The sequence below is a fragment of the Heterodontus francisci genome, chromosome 23 (genome assembly GCF_036365525.1).
Source record: "Heterodontus francisci isolate sHetFra1 chromosome 23, sHetFra1.hap1, whole genome shotgun sequence".
Lineage (NCBI taxonomy): Eukaryota > Metazoa > Chordata > Chondrichthyes > Heterodontiformes > Heterodontidae > Heterodontus > Heterodontus francisci.
The window spans coordinates 2694823-2714252 of NC_090393.1; the positions used below are offsets into that span (position 1 = coordinate 2694823).

The following is a 19430-nucleotide window of genomic DNA, read 5'->3' on the forward strand; positions in this document are numbered from 1 at the left end:
AGTGCCTTCAGTCGTTTCTTTATCACTCAGAGTGAATCGAATTGGCTGAAGAACAAAGAACAGTACAGCACAGGAACAGTCCATTCGGCCCTCCAAGCCTGCGCCGATCTTGATGTCTGCCTAAACTAAAACCTTCTGCACTTCTGGGGTCCGTATCCCTCTATTCCCATCCTATTCATGTATTTGTCAAGATGCCTCTTAAATGTCGCTATCGTACCTGCTTCCACCACCTCCCCCAGCAGCAAGTGCCAGGCGCTCACCACCCTCTGTGTAAAGAACTTGCCTCGCACATCCCCTCTAAACTTTTCCCCTCGCACCTTAAACCTATGCCCCCTAGTAACTGACTCTTCCACCCTGGGAAAAAGCTTCTGTCTATCCACTCTGTCCATGCCGCTCATAATTTTGTAAACCTCTATCATGTCGTCCCTCCACCTCCGTCATTCCAGTGAAAACAATCCGAGTTTATCCAACCTCTCCTCATAGCTAATGCCCTCCAGACCAGGCAACATCCTGGTAAACCTCTTCTGTACCCTCTCCAAAGCATCCACGTCCTTCTGGTCGTGTGGCGACCAGAATTGCATGCAATATTCTAAGTGTGGCCTAACTAAAGTTCTGTACAGCTGCAGCATGACTTGCCAATTTTTATACTCTATGCCCCGACCGATGAAGGCAAGCATGCCGTTCCGAAGAAGGGTCACTGACCCGAAACGTTAACTCTGCTTCTCTTTCCACAGATGCTGCCAGACCTGCTGAGTGAATCCAGCATTTCTTGTTTTTGTTTCAGATTTCCAGCATCCGCAGTATTTTGCTTTTATTATCATGCCGTATGCCTTCTTGACTACCTTATCCACCTGCGTTGCCACTTTCAGTGACCTGTGGACCTGTACGCCCAGATCTCTCTGCCTGTCAATACTCCTAAGGGTTCTGCCATTTACTGTATACTTCCCACCTGCATTAGATCTTCCAAAATGCATTACCTCACATTTGTCCAGATTAAACTCCATCTGCCATTTCTCCGCCCAAGTCTCCAACCGATCTATATCCTGCTGTATCCTCTGACAATCCTCATCACTGTCCGCAACTCCACCAATCTTTGTGTTGTCCGCAAACTTACTAATCAGACCAGCTACATTTTCCTCCAAATCATTTATATATACTACAAAGAGCAAAGGTCCCAGCACTGATCCCTGCGGAACACCACTAGTCACATCCCTCCATTCAGAAAAGCACCCTTCCACTGATACCCTCTGTCTTCTATGACCGAGCCAGTTCTGTATCCATCTTGCCAGCTCACCTCTGATCCCGTGTGACTTCACCTTTTGTACCAGTCTGCCATGAGGGACCTTGTCAAAGGCTTTACTGAAGTCCATATAGATAACATCCACTGCCCTTCCTTCATCAATCATCTTTGTCACTTCCTCAAAAAACTCAATCAAATTAGTGAGACACGACCTCCCCTTCACAAAACCATGCTGCCTCTTGCTAATAAGTTTGTTTGTTTGCAAATGGGAATAAATCCTGTCCCGAAGAATCCTCTCTAATAATTTCCCTACCACTGACGTAAGGCTCACCGGCCTATAATTTCCTGGATTATCCCTGGCTACCCTTCTTAAACAAAGGAACAACATTGGCTATTCTCCAGTCCTCTGGGACCTCACCTGTAGCCAATGAGGATGCAAAGATTTCTGTCAAGGCCCCAGCAATTTCTTCCCTTGCCTCCCTGAGTATTCTGGGATAGATCCCATCAGGCCCTGGGGACATATCTACCTTAATGCTTTGCAAGACGCCCAACACCACCACCTCCCTGATAACGACATGACCCAGACTATCTACACTCCCTTCCCTAGGCTCATCATCCACCAAGTCCTTCTCTTTGGTGAATACTGATGCAAAGTACTCATTTAGTACCTCGCCCATTTCCTCTGGCTCCACACACAGATTCCCTTCTCTGTCCTTGAGCAGGCCAACCCTTTCCCTCGTTACCCTCTTGCTCTTTATATACGTATAAAAAGCCTTGGGATTTTCCTTAATCCTGTTTGCCAATGACTTCTCATAACCCCTTTTAGCCCTCCTGACTCCTTGCTTAAGTTCCTTCCTGCTGTCTTTATATTCCTCATGGGATTCGTCTGTTCCTAACCTTCCAGCCTTACGAATGCTTCCTTTTTTGTTTTTGACTAGCATCTGGCATCTGTGATGCTGGTGACTTCAGGAGGAGGCAGAGATGAATTGTCAACTCGGCACTTCTGGCTGAAGACTGTTGCGAACGCTTCAGCCTTATCTTTCGCACTGATGTGCTGGGCTCCCCCATCATTGAGGATAGGGATATTTGTGGAGCCACCTCTTCCAGTTAGTTATTTAATTGTCCACCACCATTCACGGTTGGATGTGGCCGGACTGCAGAGCTTAGATCTGATCCGTTGGTTATGGGATCACTTAGCTCTGTCTATTGCATGCAGCTTACGCAGTTTGGCATGCAGATAGTCCTGTGTTATAACTTCACCAGGTTGACACCTCATTTTGAGGTATGCCTGGTGCTGCGCCTGGTATGCCCTCCTGCACTCTTCATTGAACCAGGGTTGGTCTCCTGGCTTGATGGTAATGGTAGAGTGGGGGATATGCCGGGCCATGAGGTTACAGATTGTGATTGAGTACAATTCTGCTGCTGCTGATGGCCCACAGCACCTCATGGATGCCCAGCTTTGCATTGCTACATCTGTTCAAAATCTATCCCATTTAGCACAGTGGTAGTGCCACACAACATGACGGAGGGTATCCTCAATGTGAAGACGGGACTTGGTCTCTACAAGGACTGTGCGGTGGGCACTGCTACCAGTAATGTCATGGACAGAAGCATCTGCGGCAGGCAGATTGCTGAGGACGAGGTCAAGTATGTTTTTCCCTCTTGTTGGTTCCTTTACCATCTGCCGCAGACCCAGTCTAGCAGCTATGTCCTTTAGGACTTGGCCAGCTTGGTCAGTCGTGGTGCTACCGAGCCACTCTTGGTGATGGACATTGAAGTCCCCCACCCAGAGTGCATTCTGTGCCCTTGCCACCGTCAGTGCTTCCTCCAAGTGGTGTTCAACATGGAGGAGTACTGACTCATCAGCTGAGGGAGGGCGGTAGGTGGTAATCAGCAGGTTTCCTTGTCCATGTTTGACCTGATGCCATGAGATTTCATGGGGTCCGGAGTCGATGTTGAGGACTCCCAGGGCAACTCCCTCCCTACTGTATACCACTGTGCTGCCACCTCTGCTGGGTCTGTCCTGCTAGTGGGACAGGACATACCCAGGGATAGTGATTGCAGTGTCTGGGACATTGTCTATAAGGTATGATTCTGTGAGTATGACTATGTCAGGCTGCTGCTTGACTAGTCTGTGGGACAGCTCTCCCAACTTTGGCACAAGCCCCCGTAAGGAGGTCTTTTCAGGGTCGACAGGGCTGGGTTTGTCATTGTCATTTTCGGTGGCTAGGTTGATGCCGAGTGGTCCGTCTGGTTTCATTCTTTTTTATTGACTTCGTTTGATACAACTGAGTGGCTTGCTAGGCCATTTCAGAGGGATGTAAGAGTCAACCACATTGTTGTGGATCTGGAGTCACATGTAGGCCAGACCAGGTAAGGACAGCAGATTTCCTTTCCTAAAGGACATTCGTGAACCAGATGGGTTTTTACAACAATCAACAATGGTTTCTTGGCCATCATTAGAGTAGCTTTTAGTTCCAGATTTATTAACTAAATTCAAATTCCACCTTCTGCTGTGGTGGGATTCGAACCCATGTCCCCAGAGCAATACCCTAGGTCTCTGGGCTACTAGTCCATTGACAATACCACTATGCCACCACCTCCCCATATGCAAGTTGTATTTGGTAAATTTATGGGTTTGATGTTCTCAGGCACTTTTCCTTCAAACACGAAGCAGGTTGTTGAATAATGTAAAACTCTGGCTCTTCTAATAATACCTGCACTTAGATAGAGTGCTTTATCCTAAAATGCTTCAAACAGTGAGTGGCGTTTTGAAGTGCATTGTGACTGCAGGCTGTATTTTCAGTATCCTAGGATGTGATGTGAGAACTAAAATAGCAACAGAATTCAAAAGCTGTCATCTAAACATCCGAGCACCCCTCCAGTATTAAATTGTAAAGTTATTTTTGTTCCCTGGATATTTTAAGTTGGGACTGAATCTTGTGGCCCTCCTCTGCACCTATTCCAAGGGCTTGATAGGTTAACAGATGTTACGTGCACCCAGAGGTGAGTTGGAACCTGCTGAGGAGAGACTCTGTCATACACATGTGAAGTTTGAACTCGACATCTCAATATATAGATCCACTTCTGGGCTTCTGCTCAGCCCTTGACTTGTATTTGACCTCCAATACGTGAAATGGCATTAAAATACCAACGGTCAAGTTATTTTGCAAGTCATATTTTGTATGTTTTTACCTGCAGCAGAATGTCCAATGATAATAATTGATGCAAGTGAATTTGAGCACTGTCAGTGTGCACGATCTGATCTGGATTCCAGCCCAGACCGAGGGTTGTGGATCTCCACTTTCCTGACTCTGAGGGAATAATTTTAACCCAACTCGCCAAACAGGAATTCCATGTGATTGGGTGGAATGCCGGTTTTGCACTCCGTCCAATATTACACAGACGTCAATAGAGTAAATTTGTGCGGGGCGTAAAACCAGCATTGTTCCTGATCCCATCATTTTCCTGATGAGTGGGTTAGGTTAAAATTGCCCTCCTTCGGGTCCTAAATGAAATGGGCTCAATGAGTAGGTTCAGCTCCACATTCAAAGCTTCCCAGAACTTGGTGCTTATCAGTTTTGCTCACAAAGAAGAGCCAGTGAGGAATGACTCTGCTGTTCTCTTCAGGCAACTGACTCCATCGAGTGTCACACCGGATGTTTGTTTATTGTATCCACAATCAAGAGCACATTATGTTTCAAATTGTACTAACAGTCTTACTGATTTGCTACAGAGTGGGGTTGATATCGAAATCACTGTGGCAGAAATGGACAGTGTAAATTGGGCCTTGGGTTATGAGATCAGACGCTCACTTCTTTAACTGCTGACTTGGGTGGCGCAGTGGTTAGCACTGCAGCCTCACAGCTCCAGCGACCCGGGTTCAATTCTGGGTACTGCCTGTGTGGAGTTTGCAAGTTCTCCCTGTGTCTGCGTGGGTTTCCTCTGGGTGCTCCGGTTTCCTCCCACATGCCAAAGACTTGCAGGTTGATAGGTAAATTGGCCATTAGAAATTGCCCCTAGTATAGGTAGGTGGTAGGGAAATATAGGGACAGGTGGGGATGTGGTAGGAATATGGAATTAGTGTAGGATTAGTATAAATGGGTGGTTGATGGTCGGCACAGACTCGGTGAGCCGAAGGGCCTGTTTCAGTGCTGTATCTCTAAACTAAACTTGCTGGCTGAGGCAATCACACCCTTAAATATCATTCGGCTCTGCAATATACAATCATTCCAATACTCTGCTGGCAATACAACCAGATGGAATTTTATCTGTCAATCGATTATTAAAGATAATGTCTAGTATATATTTCCTGTGTCTCGCTTCACGTTTCACAATCAAATTTCTATTTCAGCCTTCCAAAAAAGTATATTTTAAAATGGAGCAGTTCAGGGATCAGAATCAGAATATCTGCAGTCTCATAAGTGATTGCTATATGAACTCAGTCATTATTTAACAGAGATATTCTCTGTAGCCTTAAAGAATCTCACATCTACATTTTAACTTGAGTATATTATATTTTACATGACATGTTCCTGGTCTCATAAAACACAACATTGTCCAATGTGCCACAACCAGTTCAACAGATTTGTTTATTTCCTAAGAACTTGTAATTCAAATATGTGAGTACTCGATCTGATCACACTTCATTGTGTTACTGTGGCTCAGTAGGTAGCACTCTCACCACCAAGTCACAAGGTCTTTTGAAGCAGCTGAGCAAGCTACACAGCGTAGAACCCTGCAAACATGGGGATGGGCAATAAATGTCAGCCTTGCCAGTGATGCCCAGATTCCTGAAAATGAATTTTAACAACTTACTGGAGAGTTGAAAAATAATTATCTGATTGGTAGCTCCCACTTACTATCCTCTGCTAATATCTCTCACTTGTCTTTTAGCTGGGATGTCAGAAAGGGAATGGCAAGTGATGAAGAAGCTAAAGGAGGTGGTTGACAAACAGCGGGACGAGCTCAGAGCAAAAGACCGAGAATTAACTCTGAAAAATGAAGATGTCGAGGCAGTAAGTGTTTGCCCTTTCAGCACGGACTGGGATTAACAGCCTCCAATGCAGAGCACATCACTTGTACTTGTGATATTGTTGGGCCTTCCACACTAACCTACTCCCAAAAACATTGGTATAGTGATAGCCTACTGACATCAATAAAAGCTGAATACTTTGGATAGAAGTGTATTTAGATTTTTTTTAGATTTAGAGATACAGCACTGAAACAGGCCCTTCGGCCCACTGAGTCTGTGCCGACCATCAACCACCCATTTATACTAATCCTACACTAATTCCATATTCCTACCACATCCTCACCTGCCCCTATATTTCCCTACCACCTACCTATACTAGGGGCAATTTATAATGGCCAATTTACCTATCAACCTGCAAGTCTTTTGGCATGTGGGAGGAAACCGGAGCACCCGGAGGAAACCCACGCAGACACAGGGAGAACTTGCAAACTCCACACAGGCAGTACCCAGAATTGAACCCGGGTCGCTGGAGCTGTGAGGCTGCGGTGCTAACCACTGTGTTGATGTTGCCAGATGTTGCTACATCCTACTTATGTCATGCCAATGCCATAAAGAAAGACTTGGACTTAACAGAGTACGTTATCACATGTCTCAGAAATGTTCCAAAGCCTCACTACTTTGGCTATGCAGTTACTGTTGTGCTTTGATGTCTCTCAGAGCAGGCTGGTGAGGTCTAGTACAGGAGTGTTGATCGTGGCGTTTGGTAGTATAGTGACTACATTACTGGACTAGTAATCCAGAGAACGTAACTTCAAATCCCGCAGTGGCAGTTTGAACCACTACAGTCCATTTGGTGAAAGTGGAGAGTTCCAGGACCTCGACCCAGTGATGAAGGAACAACAATAATGTCCAACTGTGGATGGAGTGTGATTTGGACGGTTGCCTAGTTATATTGTATAAATTCCCAGGCAGCCTCTGGAGTAGCAAGATGTCTGCTAGGAACCTGCCGCTGGATGGCTTGAAATGTGAACACCACGTGGTGTGGAACTGGACCATAACCAAGTCCCAAGTATGTTTTATAATATAAAATAAAAACAAGAAATGCTGGAAATACACAGCAGGTCCGGCAGAATCTGTGGAGAGAGAAACAGTGTTAACGTTTCAGAACTGGCAGAGGCTAAAAATTTATTAGGTTTTAAGCAAATAAGGCGGGAGTGGGGCAAGAGATAACCAAAGAGAAGGTGTTGATAGGACAAGGTCACAGGGAATAGCTGACCAGAAGGTATGTTTTGTTCAGTTTGTCTGTCTCAGCTGGGTTAGTGAGAGGTGCTACATAAGAATATCAGAAATAGGAACAGGAGTCGGCCAATCAGCCCTTCGAGCCTACTGCACCATTCAGTAAGGTCATGACTGATCTTTTACATCAACTCCACTTTCCCCATATCGCCATATCCCTCGATATGAAAAGTCATCAACCTAAAACATTAAATCTGTTTCTCTCTCCACAGATGCTGTCTGACCTGTTCTATATTTCCAGTATTTTCTGTTTCTATATAAGGGAAAGGGAAAGTTGTGCAGGGGTTCCTCACCCCCCCCTGATCACTGTTCAGTGATCCCTGACTGTAGCTTTGATGCTCCCATTGATCTAATAGGTGATACTTGCTGTTTAATATTATGCACGAAGCCTAGCCTGTCACCTGATCATTTGACATTGTCCAGTGTGACTCTCAAACAAGGTATCAGCTGTGGCTCAGTGGATCACACTCTTGCCTCTGGGTCATGAGTCCATGGGTTCAAGCCCCACTCCAGAGACTGGAGCGCATCATTGAGGCTGGCACTCCCAGTGCAGAACAGAGGGAATGCTGCACTGTCAGAGGTGCTGTCTTTTGGAAGAGACATTGAACCAAGGCCCCGTCTGCCCTCTTAGGTGGATTTAAATGATCCCACAGCAGAAGAGCAGGGGACTTCACCCCGGTGTCCTAGGGCCAATATTTATCCCCCAACCAACATCACTTCTGGTCATTATCAAATTTATGATTGTGGGAGCTTGCTGTGCACAATTGGATGCATCATTTTCCTACATTACAACAGTGACTACACTTCCAAAAAGTACTTAATTGTCTGTAAAGTGCTTTAGGAGGTCCTGACATTGTGAAAACCACGATAGAAATGCAAGTTCTTTCCTTCCCCATTCTGGAGACAGGAAGGTCCCAGCCGTCACCCTGGACAGTGCTGAATTAGTTAAACTAAGCCAAGCCAGTAGATGGGGTACAACTATTTGCTTCAGTCTTCAGCTCAGTGTCCAATCACTCCTACCTGGCGGCAGGATTGGGTCCTGCCATGAGGCCCCATATAGTTAAATAGCCAGCTCTACAGACATAACCTGCCAGCCTCAAAAGTGAAGAATCTGCAGTTTGACGTGGAGCCAGAGGATGGGAGCTTAACCTAGTGAGAGTTGAGGGGAGAGGAAGTTGGGGAAAAGAAGTGTGAATTGTTAACACAGTGGGTTGTGCTGTCACAGTGAGCTCAGGGTATGGGTGAATATGTCCTGCACAGTGGGAGTGTGTGCACCCTTGATCCATTGATTCTTTATACTGAACCCTGCAGGCTGAGAATCGAGTCATCACTGTTTCAAACCTCTCCTTGGGCGTTGCTCTCAAATGTAACTTGTCAACAAACAGTGCGAATTTTCGCAAATCCTAACTGGTGACTGGCTTCATGGTTTGAGAGTGTGTAGGAGCTGGTGGTGAAGTCGAGATGAAGAGTTTTGCTCTGACTGGCTGAAGAATTTGTTATCTTTCAGGTAGGATTGTAAAGTGTCACTGACTCTTTCACTGAGTGCTGTCCCTGTCCTTCTGTCCTCTTTAGTTACAGCTGCAACAGAACAGGCTGATGAAGATAAACCATGAGCTGCGACACAAGGTGACGGTGATCGATGCACAGGGGAAAGGGCTGATCGAGCAGAAAGTGGAGCTTGAAACCACTTTACAGACCAAGGAGCAGGAGATGGGAAACATGAGGATGGAGATCGGGAAGCTGAGGGAGAAATTCCAGGGACAACCCATACAGAATGGAGATGAGCAAGTGAAGGTATATTGTTTCCTCAATCTGTTTCTGAGAGTCTCCTGGGATCCTCGATGGATTAGCAGGTTTATTCAATAAATAGGAAGGGTTCATATTTGATTTCTGAGCTTTGCTGGTGCGCAACACCCCTAAAGAGGAAAGATGCATTCAGTTACCTGCTGGAAAGTACATTTGTGTGGTTGCCAAGTGAAGGTGGGATCAGGCAGACGTGACGCCCCAATGGTCAAACAGCTCAAGGTTCATACAGGAAAAATTGGAATATTAATGCCTTTCAGGTAGAGCTGGTGAAAGAAAATAGTTGAATAGACTTGGCTATGGTGCCTTGTGTCTGATTGTATCCCGTAGCGTCGTGGTAGGTTCACTGACTGAGTAATCCAGAGGCCCAGACTAATGCCCTGGGAACATGGGTTCAAATCCCATCACGGCAGCTGGTGGAATTTAAATTCAATTTAAAATCTGGAATTGAAAGCTAGTCTTAGTAATGGTGCCATGAAAATATCTTTAATTATTGTAAAAATCCATCTGGTTCAGTAATGTCTTTTAGGGAAGGAAATCTTCCATCCTTACCTGGTCTGGCCTACATGTGACTCCAGACCCACAGCAATGTGGTTGACTCTTAACTGCCCTCTGAAATGACCTATTAAGCCACTCTGTTGTCAAGGGCATTTAGGGATGGGCAACAAATGCTGGCCTTGCCAGTGACACCCACATCCCAAGAAAGAATTTTTTTAAAATCCTACACTCAGCCATTGATGTAGGTCCAACCCTGGGCCTCATCCTTTATTAAGCACTTGGAATGCTTACAGTGAAACAGGCAGTCTCAAAGACCTCAGTCCTATTATTCCTGTTAGATGCTCCCAGCTGGAGCCTTCCCCCCCCCCCACCCCCCCAGGCGACCGTTGGTGTGCTCCCTACAAGTTCCCATGTGGATGGTGGGACAACATCTGCAGCTTCCCAATGTGCTGTACTTTGGCAAAGCTCAGTCCCACCGGGAAATCAGCCCTTCCACTTCTTTAGTTCCATTTACCTGCAGCCATGAGCATTAAAAAGACTTGCATTTCAGTAGCAACTTTCACAATCTCAGTGGTAAAGTGTTTGTAAAATGTAGTCACTGTTGTGTAGGAAAATGAGGCAACCAATTTGCACATGGCAAGATCCCACGAACAGCAGTGAAATAAATCTGCTGTGACTGCACTTCAGGAGTACTTCATTGACCTTGAAGTACTTTGGGTCATTCTGAGGTCATGAAAGGTGTTATAGAAATGCTGGAAACACTCAGCAGGTCTGGCAGCATCTATGGAGAGAGAAGCAGAGTTAATGTTTCAGGTCAGTGACCCTTCATCAGAACTTATAGAAATGCAAGTTTGTTCTTTTCTTTATGGTTTCACAGAATATAGGGAATGGACACAGGATTGGGATAATTGGATAGATCTTTGAGAGAGCCAGCAAAAGCAAGATGGGCCGAATGCTCTTTGCAGCAGTTTCAGAAATACATTTGGTGTAAAACTGCCTCAGACCCAGAGACAAAGCTGAGGGTCTATTTCACTGCACGGCCCCATTTATATTCTGGATTAATTTCACCAACAAGAGGAGGGGAAACAGGATTCCTTCTGTCTTCCCCTCTTCCTGAAGCACTTGCCTTAAATATGTCTCCTCAGCATTAGATTGCAAAAAGACTACAGTTAAAAAACAAGTAGCACTCATACCCTGTGTCTGTGATAGGAAGTATGTTTCCAGGTTGTGAGCAAGATCTGGTTTTCAAAATGTTTCTGCGTCCTCTCGTTGCGTGACCCTGTTTCACACTAACACCAGCTTTAAACCTGTTGCTGTCTTCACCTTCAGGTACAGCAGCTGGCCTTCTTCCCAACCTTTGAGGACTATGAAAGGGAGTATTTTACGGTAATGTTTTGGTTGTGTTGCAGTATTTAATTCTGTGTGTGCATCAAAGATTGAACTGCATGCTGGTACGTTTTGGTTTTAAAGCTGATTTCTCTCGTAATTAGTGGAAAGTTTGAAAAGTCATGTATAAAATATGTTTAATCCCACAATGGTAAAACTTTCAGAACTTTAATCATTTTAAGCTTTATAAAAACTACTCAAAGCAAAAAAAAATCAGGAATGTTGCTTTACTGACATCAGCTGACTCTGGGCTGGTTGAACCAATGGAGTTAGGAGCCTACCATTGTTTTTTGCAGGGGGGGAGGGGTTGATCTATGGCCAAGGTGAAACCGAAAAAGAATCCCTGGGGAAAATTTACAAGATAGAATGTATGTTTGACTCCAGAATTTAACTTTTTTTGAGATACAAATAACACTTTGAAAATGTCATGTGTTTCAGCTCCCTCTCTGTAAAAACATAGGCCAATCAGCCCTTCAAACTGGGAAAGACTGCTTCCTGAATGGTGGATTTTGACCAATGAGGTTGACTATGCGCTCCAACAGTTGAGATGAAAGTTAAGGCAGGAGCTTCAGATACCGGAGTCCGCCTGGATAGCCCCAGACTGGTGTGGGGGGGGTGGGTGTTGAACCCCTTCACATCCCAGCCCCTCTGTGGCTCAATGCATGACCATCTGCTGCATTAGTAAGCTAACTTGGACAGCACCTCCTGACCCCACAACCTTCACCACCAGTCAGAACATCAGCAGCAATATCATGGGAACACCATCACCTCCAAGCCATACACCATCCTGACTTAGACATATATCTTCTGTCCCTTCACTGTCGCTGGATCAAAATTCTGGAACTCCTTCCCTAACAGCACTGTGAGTGTAACTACACCACATTGACTGCAGCGGTTCAAGAAGGCGGCTCACCACCACATTCTCAAGGGCAATAACGGGTGGGCAATAAATGTTGGCCTTGACAGCGATGCCCATAAACTGACAATGAATTATTTTTAAAATACCATAATATCAGTATGAGTTGTGTATAAACTGTGAGGGCAGTGTCACATAACATTTGAAACCTTCTGTTCTGCAGCAGGTAAAGGACCTCTCCCCAGTGGATGTTGTCTATCATTGCAGTCAGAATTAACCTTGCCAGTTACTGTACTGTGCTCAGATGGAAAGAACTATGTTCTAATTTCAGATATTCGTGCTGTCCTAGTGCAGTATCTGCAGTATTTTCTCTGCATTCTGACACAAGAAGCTGGCCAGTGCAGGAAGATAAGTGCTGACATTGCCCTACACCTGATGTGAGGGATTGCATGTCTAAAATCTCCCCAAGGTCTCCAATATCACTGCAGGAACTTCCAGATATATGGCACAATATAAGAGCGTTTGATCTTGCTTTCAAAAGCTCTGATGTAATATTAATTTGGAAAACATAACTATATATATATATATATATATATATATATATATATATATATATATATATATGGAAATAAAATCAACCAATATTTGTAATTATGACTTTCAACTTCAGTAGGTACAAATTATCTTTAATATAAACATTTAATTTGGACGTTTTAACTTTACTTAGAATTACTGCACAAAAACCAGCCATTCAACCCAGCCAGTCTATCTCAGAGTTTATGCTCCACATCAGTCGTCTCCTACTTTACTTCATCTCAGCCCTTCAGCATATCCTTCTAATCGTTTTTCCTCATGTGTTAATCTAGCTTGCCCTTAAATACATTTATGCTACTTCGTTGGGCCGAAGGGCTTGTTTCAGTGCTGTATCTCTCTAAGACTCTACTTGTCTGAACTACTCCCTGTGGTAGCGAGTTCCACATTCTCACCACTCTCAGGGTAAAGAAGTTTCTCCTGAATTCCCTGTTGGATTATTTTTAGTGACGATCTTATATTTATGGCCCTTTTGTTCTGGTCTTCCCCACAAATGGAAACATCTTTTTGATGTCTACCCCATCAAACCCTTTCATAATCTCAAAGACCTCTATCAGGTCACCCCTCAGCCATTGCTCTTCCAGAGAAACCCCCTCCCCCCCCCGCCCCCACACACCATTCAGTCTTTGCTGATAGTTATAACCTCTCAATTCTGATATTACAGTTGTAATTTTTTTTGCACATTCTCTAGTGCCTCGAGGCAGATGCTTTGTATTCACAATATAGTCGGTTTTGGTCAATTATAGAGTCATGCAACACAGAAACAGGCCCTTCAGCCCATCGTGTATGTGCCGGCCGTTAAGCACCTATCTATTCTAATCCCATTTTCCAACACTTGGCCTGTAGCCTTGTATGCTATGGTGTTTCAAGTGCTCATCTAAATACTTCTTAAATGTTGTGAGGGTTCCTGCCTCTACCACCTCTTCAGGCAGTGTGTTCCAGATTCCAGCCACCCTCTAGGTGAAAATTTTTTTCTCAAATCCCCTCTAAACCTCCTGCCCCTTACCTTAAATCTATGCCCCTTGGTTATTGACCCCTCCGCTAAGGGAAAAAGTTTCCTCCTATCTAACCTATCAATGCTCCTCATAATTTTGTCTCCCTCAATCAGGTCCCCCCTCAGCCTTCTCTGCTCTAAGGAAAACAACCCCAGCCTATCCAGTCTGTCTTCATAGCTGAAATGCTCCAGCCCAGGCAGCATCCTGGTGAATCTCCTCTGCATCCTCTCCATTGCAATCACATCCTTCGTACAGTGTGGTGCCCAGAACTGTACACAGTACTCCAGCTGTGGCCTAACTAGCGTTTTATACAACTCCATCATAACCTCCCTGCTCTTATATTCTATGCCTTGGCTAATAAAGGCAAGTATCCCATATGCCTTCCTAACACCTTATCTACCTGTGCTGCTGCCTTCAGTGATCTATGGACAAGTACACCAAGGTCCCTCTGACACTCGACTTCCTACGGGTCCTACCATCCATTGTATATGCCCTTGCCTTGTTAGTCCTCCCAAAATGCATCACCTCACACTTCTCAGGATTAAATTCCATTTGCCACTGCTCTGCCAATCTTACCAGCCCATCTATTTTGTCCTGTAATCTAAGGCTTTCCTCCTCACTATTTATGACACCACCAATTTTCATGTCATCTGCGAACTTACTGATAATTCACGTCTAAATCATTAATGTACACTACAAACAGTCAGGGTCCCAGCACTGATCCCTGTGGTACACCAGTGGTCACAGGCTTCCAAACGCAAAAACAACTCTCGACCATCACCCACTGCCTCCTGCCACTAAGTCAATTTTGGATCCAATTTGCCAAATTGCCCTGGATCACATGGGCTCTTACCTTCTTAACCAATCTCCCATGTGGGACCTTATCAAAAGCCTTACTGAAGTCCATGTAGACTACATCAACTGCTTTACCCTCATCTACACATCTAGTCACTTCTTCAAGAAATTCAATCAAATTTGTTAGACATGATCTCCCCCTGACAAAGCCATGCTGACTATCCTTGATTAATCCCTGCCTCTCCAAGTGGAGATTAATCCTGTCCCTCAGAATTTTTTCCAATAGATTCCCTACCACTGATGTTAGACTCACTGGCCTGTAATTACTTGGTTTATCCCTACTACCCTTCTTGAATAATGGTACCACATTCGCTGTCCTCCAGTCCTCTGGCACCTCTCCTGTAGCCAGAGAGGATTTGAAAATTTGTGTCAGAGCCCCTGCTATCTCCTCCCTTGCCTCACATAACAGCCTGGGATACATCTCATCTGGGCCTGGGGATTTATCCACTTTAAGCCCGCTAAAACTGCTAATACTTCCTCCCTTTCAATGCTAATTTGTTCAAGTATATCACAGTCCTCCTCCCTGATCACTACACCTACATCGTCCTTCTCCAAAGTGAACACAGATGAAGAGTAATCCATTTAAAACCTCACCTACGTCCTCCGGCTTCTCACACACATTGCCGCTTTGATCCCTAATGGGCCCTACTCTTTCCCTGGTTATCCTCTTGCCCTTATATTTATAAAACGCCTTGATATTTTCCTTTATCTTGCCCACCAGTGTTTTTTCATGTCTCCCTCTTCACTCTCCTAATTTTTTTTTAAGTACCCCCCTACACTTTCTATACTCCTCGAGGACTTCCGCTATTTTCAGCCCTCTGAATCTGCCATAAGCCTCCTTTTTGGCCAGATCCTGTTTTATCATATTGAAATCGGCCTTCCCCCAATTCAGTACCTTTATTTCTGGTCCACCTTTCTCCTTTTCCATAACTACCTTAAATTTTACAGAGTTATGGTCACTATCCCTGAAATGCTCCCCCACTGACACTTCTACTACTAGTCCGGCTTCATTCCCTAGGATTAGGTCCAGTACTGTCCCTTCTCTTATCGGACTTTCTACGTGCTGGCTCCAAAATTCTCCTGTATGCACTTTAAGAATTCCGCCCCCTTTTAGCCCTTTGCAATAAGACTATCCCAGTTAATATTAGGGAAGTTGAAATCCCCTACTCTTATTACCTATTTTAACAGCTCTCTAAGATTTGCTACATATCTGCTCCTCTATCTCTCCCTGACTGTTTGGAGGCCTGTAGTACACACCCAGCCAAGTGATTGCCCCCTTTTTGTTTTTAAGTTCTACCCATATGGCCTCATTTGAGGAACCTTCTAAGATGTCATCCCTCCTTACTGCAGTAATTGACTCCTTGATCAACAGTGCAATGCCACCTCCTTTTACACCCTCCTCTATCACGTCTGAAGATTCTATACCCTGGAATATTGAGTTGCCAGTCCTGCCCTTCCCTCAACCATGTCTCTGTGATAGCAACTATATCATATTCCCATGTGTTAATCAATGAATCAACGCCCTCAATTCATCTGCCTTACTTGTATATTTTTGTGATGTATACAATGTTGTTCTCAGTCCAACCTAAAATGATGGGATAGTCATGACACACTGTGGGGACAGAACCCGTGAAGCTCCCTGAACATTGCTACGTTGTCCTGTGTTACCATTCACACCTTGCTGCACTAACTACTGGCCCACAACTGGCTGTTCATAGCAACCAATTACATGGTTGTCTGGAATTGCTTTTACACTCAGACTTCCCCACCCCACCAAAACCCGTGCTGCTCACTCAGCAGTGATCATTTCTCATTCCTCTGTAAACCTCAGCTCATCCAAAACTCTGCTGCCTGTGTCCTAACTCACATCAAGTCCCATTCACTCATTACCCCTGTCCTCACTGACCTACATTGGCTCCCAGTTCAGCAATGCCTCAGTTTTAAAATTCTCATCCTCGTGTTCAAATCCCTCCATGGCCTCGTCCCTTCCCTATCTCTGTAACTTCCTCCAGCCCTAAAACCTTCTCAGATCTCTGTGCTCCTCCAATTCTGGCCTCTTGAGCATCCCCAATTTCTTTTGCTTCACCATTGGTGGCCGTGTCTTCACCTGCCTGGGCCCTAAGCTCTAGAATTCCTTCCCTATAACTGTTCCTTAAAACTTACTTCTGTGACCAAGCTTTTGGTCATCTGTCCTAATATCTCCTTATGTGGCTTATGGTCACATTCCATTTGCTAACTTTCCTATGAAGTATTGGGAGATTTTGCTGAGTTGAAGCCATTATATAAATATAAGTAATCATTTATTTATTGGACTTGCTGCTCCTTTGGGCCCTGTATGTGTAACTTTGGTCTAATTTATAACCTCACTATTTTATCAGCAGCAGTTCTTCCCCTGACCCGCTTCTCTCTCCACCTAATCTCTACTTCCTACTCTGAACCTGTTGTAATTTCTGTCCTTTGAACTCCATTTCGCCTCTTCCATCAAACTGTGATCCTTCTGGACTGCCTCACTCTCCTGCCGACTCGGAATTATTTCCAGGTGTTTGCCGCACTGCTGAATGAGATATTTTAGCTTCACACATTCTGACAGCTGGGTAGTTTTTGGAGGAGGGGCCATGCACTGTAACTTGGCGCTAAAATGTGACCCAACTACTGGTCACTCTTTTCCAGATCGACAAGGTGATCGATCTGACAAACTCTCCATGAATATGTTTATATTGTTCTTGGTATGTGGGACACGTTGATAGTCTCCCTGAGACCTTGGTGATCTATCCATAGGCCTGTTGCTTGTACAACTGAAATGGTTGCTCAGCCATTTGAGAGGCCATGAAACATCTAGCACAGAGTGTGGGACTGGAGTCACATATAGGCCCAGACCGGATAAGGATGGCAGGTTTCCTTTCCTGAAGGACATCGGTGATCCAATTGAGTTTTTATGATGAGCAAAGACTGAGCTACTGCTGTGTAATTGGTGCATTTAAACCCTTTAACTTTGTACAGATTTCTTCCCCTTCTAATGTGTTTTGGTTCAGTGTATGATGGATGATGGTCTTGTGTAACCTAAAGAAACTTGATATTGCATAACTCTGATACGGCTTTGTTGATTTGTTTGTCCTAACAAGACCTTTCCCTCTTAAAGGGGCAGTGCCTTTACTTTAGGGGCTGCGAGAACCCAGTGCCATGACATATGCAGTCAGTAGATGTCGCTGTGTTGCTTGCTTGTGACATCATAACCAACATTTGGTGCAGCTCTTTACTGTCTCCACCTTGGAGACAAAGGCTGGCCCCTTTCAGAAGAATTTCAACTGTTTTGTCGTTGTGTGTTTTTTGCCAATGGTGTGGAAATCTTGGGGGTACTGATCGGGGTGTGGGGGGGTAGTGCAGTGATCAAGCTTGGGATTTGGCCGGCTTGGTAGAAAGGAAGGGGACTGAGCTGGGGGATGTTTAGACTCACTGGTCAACCTGGAGACTGAAGACAGGTGACCGAGGCTCCTGGGAACAAAATAGAGGTGATTTCCCCAAAGCCATGTTGCCTGACCTCCAAAATGATTGGGAAGGAGTCATGACCCCCACTCATGCTGCCTAAGGTGTGGAGTTCTGTGTTATTGAGCAAAATGTTGAGTTGGGAACGTAAGGCGGTGATTGATGCTCTCACTCTCACCAATGACCATTGGGTAAAGATTGGCAAATACTTCTCTTTTCTACAGACAGAACCCATGAGTGAAGAAGACTTTCAATTGGATAAGAGTCTTGTAGATTTAAATGACCCCAACCGGCCTCGCTTCACGTTACAAGAACTGAGGGATGTCCTGCACGAGAGGAATGAACTGAAGGCGAAGGTTTTCCTCCTTCAGGAAGAGATGGCTTATTACAAAAGGTAGAGGATTGTTTCTAAGCCCGGTTTTCATGCTCAGATTGTCACCCTTCGCTTTGTCACCCTTCGCTTTGTCACCCTTCGCTTTGTCACCCGCAGCTTGCATTAATTCTCCGCCTTGTTTTCACAGTGAGGAATCGGAGGAAGACAACGGTCCTTCCAGCCCTCCCCCTACCCCACACGTGCAGCCAAAAACGGCGACCCAGCCAGAATCTGGTATCAGGCGACTGTAAGTAAAGCCAGCCAGCCTCTTTTTGTCAGGAAGATTCATTGTCTGGCTCTCCTGCTCAATTGATGCATGTGTCTAATTGAAATGGAAGTTGTGTAGCGCAGGTCACTGGATGACCTTATTTGTCAATGATAGTAAACCACTGTTTCCCTTTCCTATCATTGGTCTACACTCAATCAGGGCTGTGCACCAGATTAATCACGAATATCCAATAGCTGTTCAACCAGTGAATGCTACACAGCTGCTAATGTCTGGCATTGAATCTCCTGGATCTGCTTTGCCAATATGGTGTATGACTTCACAATTTACATAGCAACAGGAGGAGGCCATTCAGCCTCTCGAGCCTGTTCCGCCATCCACCTTCCTTAGCTCCAGATCCCTCAATACTAATACCTTTACACAACAAAAATCTGTTGATCTTAGTCTTGAAAGCTCTAACTATTCCAGAATCCACAAGCTTTTGGGGAGTGAGTGCCAGATTTCCACTACCCTTTGGAGTTGAGGTAGAAGATCAGCCATGATCATATTGAATTGTGGTGCAGGCTCAAAAGGCTGAATAGCCTATTCCTGCTCCTATTTCTTACCTTCATTGTGTGAAGAAGTACTTCCTAATTTCACCCCTGAATGGCCTAGCTCTAATTTTAAGATGGTGCCACTTGTTCTGGATTCGCCCACCAGAGGAAATAGTTTCTCTGTATCTACGCAATCGAATTACTCAACCACTTTAAACACCGCGATCAGATTAACGCTCAATCTTCTAACCTTCAAGGGAATACAAGCTGAGATTATGCGACCTGTCCTCAGAATCTCCATTCAGAGATACTTAAAACTT

The 19430-nt window shown here is 44.9% G+C and overlaps 1 protein-coding gene across 3 annotated transcripts in view; it reads left to right on the forward strand.

Moving 5' to 3' along the window:
• Positions 1–19430, forward strand: part of rilpl1 (Rab interacting lysosomal protein-like 1) — a 56472-nt gene that overhangs the window by 19285 nt on the left and 17757 nt on the right. For 2 of the 3 annotated variants that reach the window (XM_068054518.1, XM_068054519.1), the window contains exons 3-6: positions 6137–6258; positions 9084–9305; positions 18203–18372; positions 18500–18598. In XM_068054518.1, coding sequence (XP_067910619.1) covers positions 6137–6258; positions 9084–9305; positions 18203–18372; positions 18500–18598 — 613 coding nt within the window. The remainder of the gene's footprint in view (positions 1–6136; positions 6259–9083; positions 9306–18202; positions 18373–18499; positions 18599–19430) is intronic. The other variant, XM_068054520.1, reaches the window with a different exon arrangement.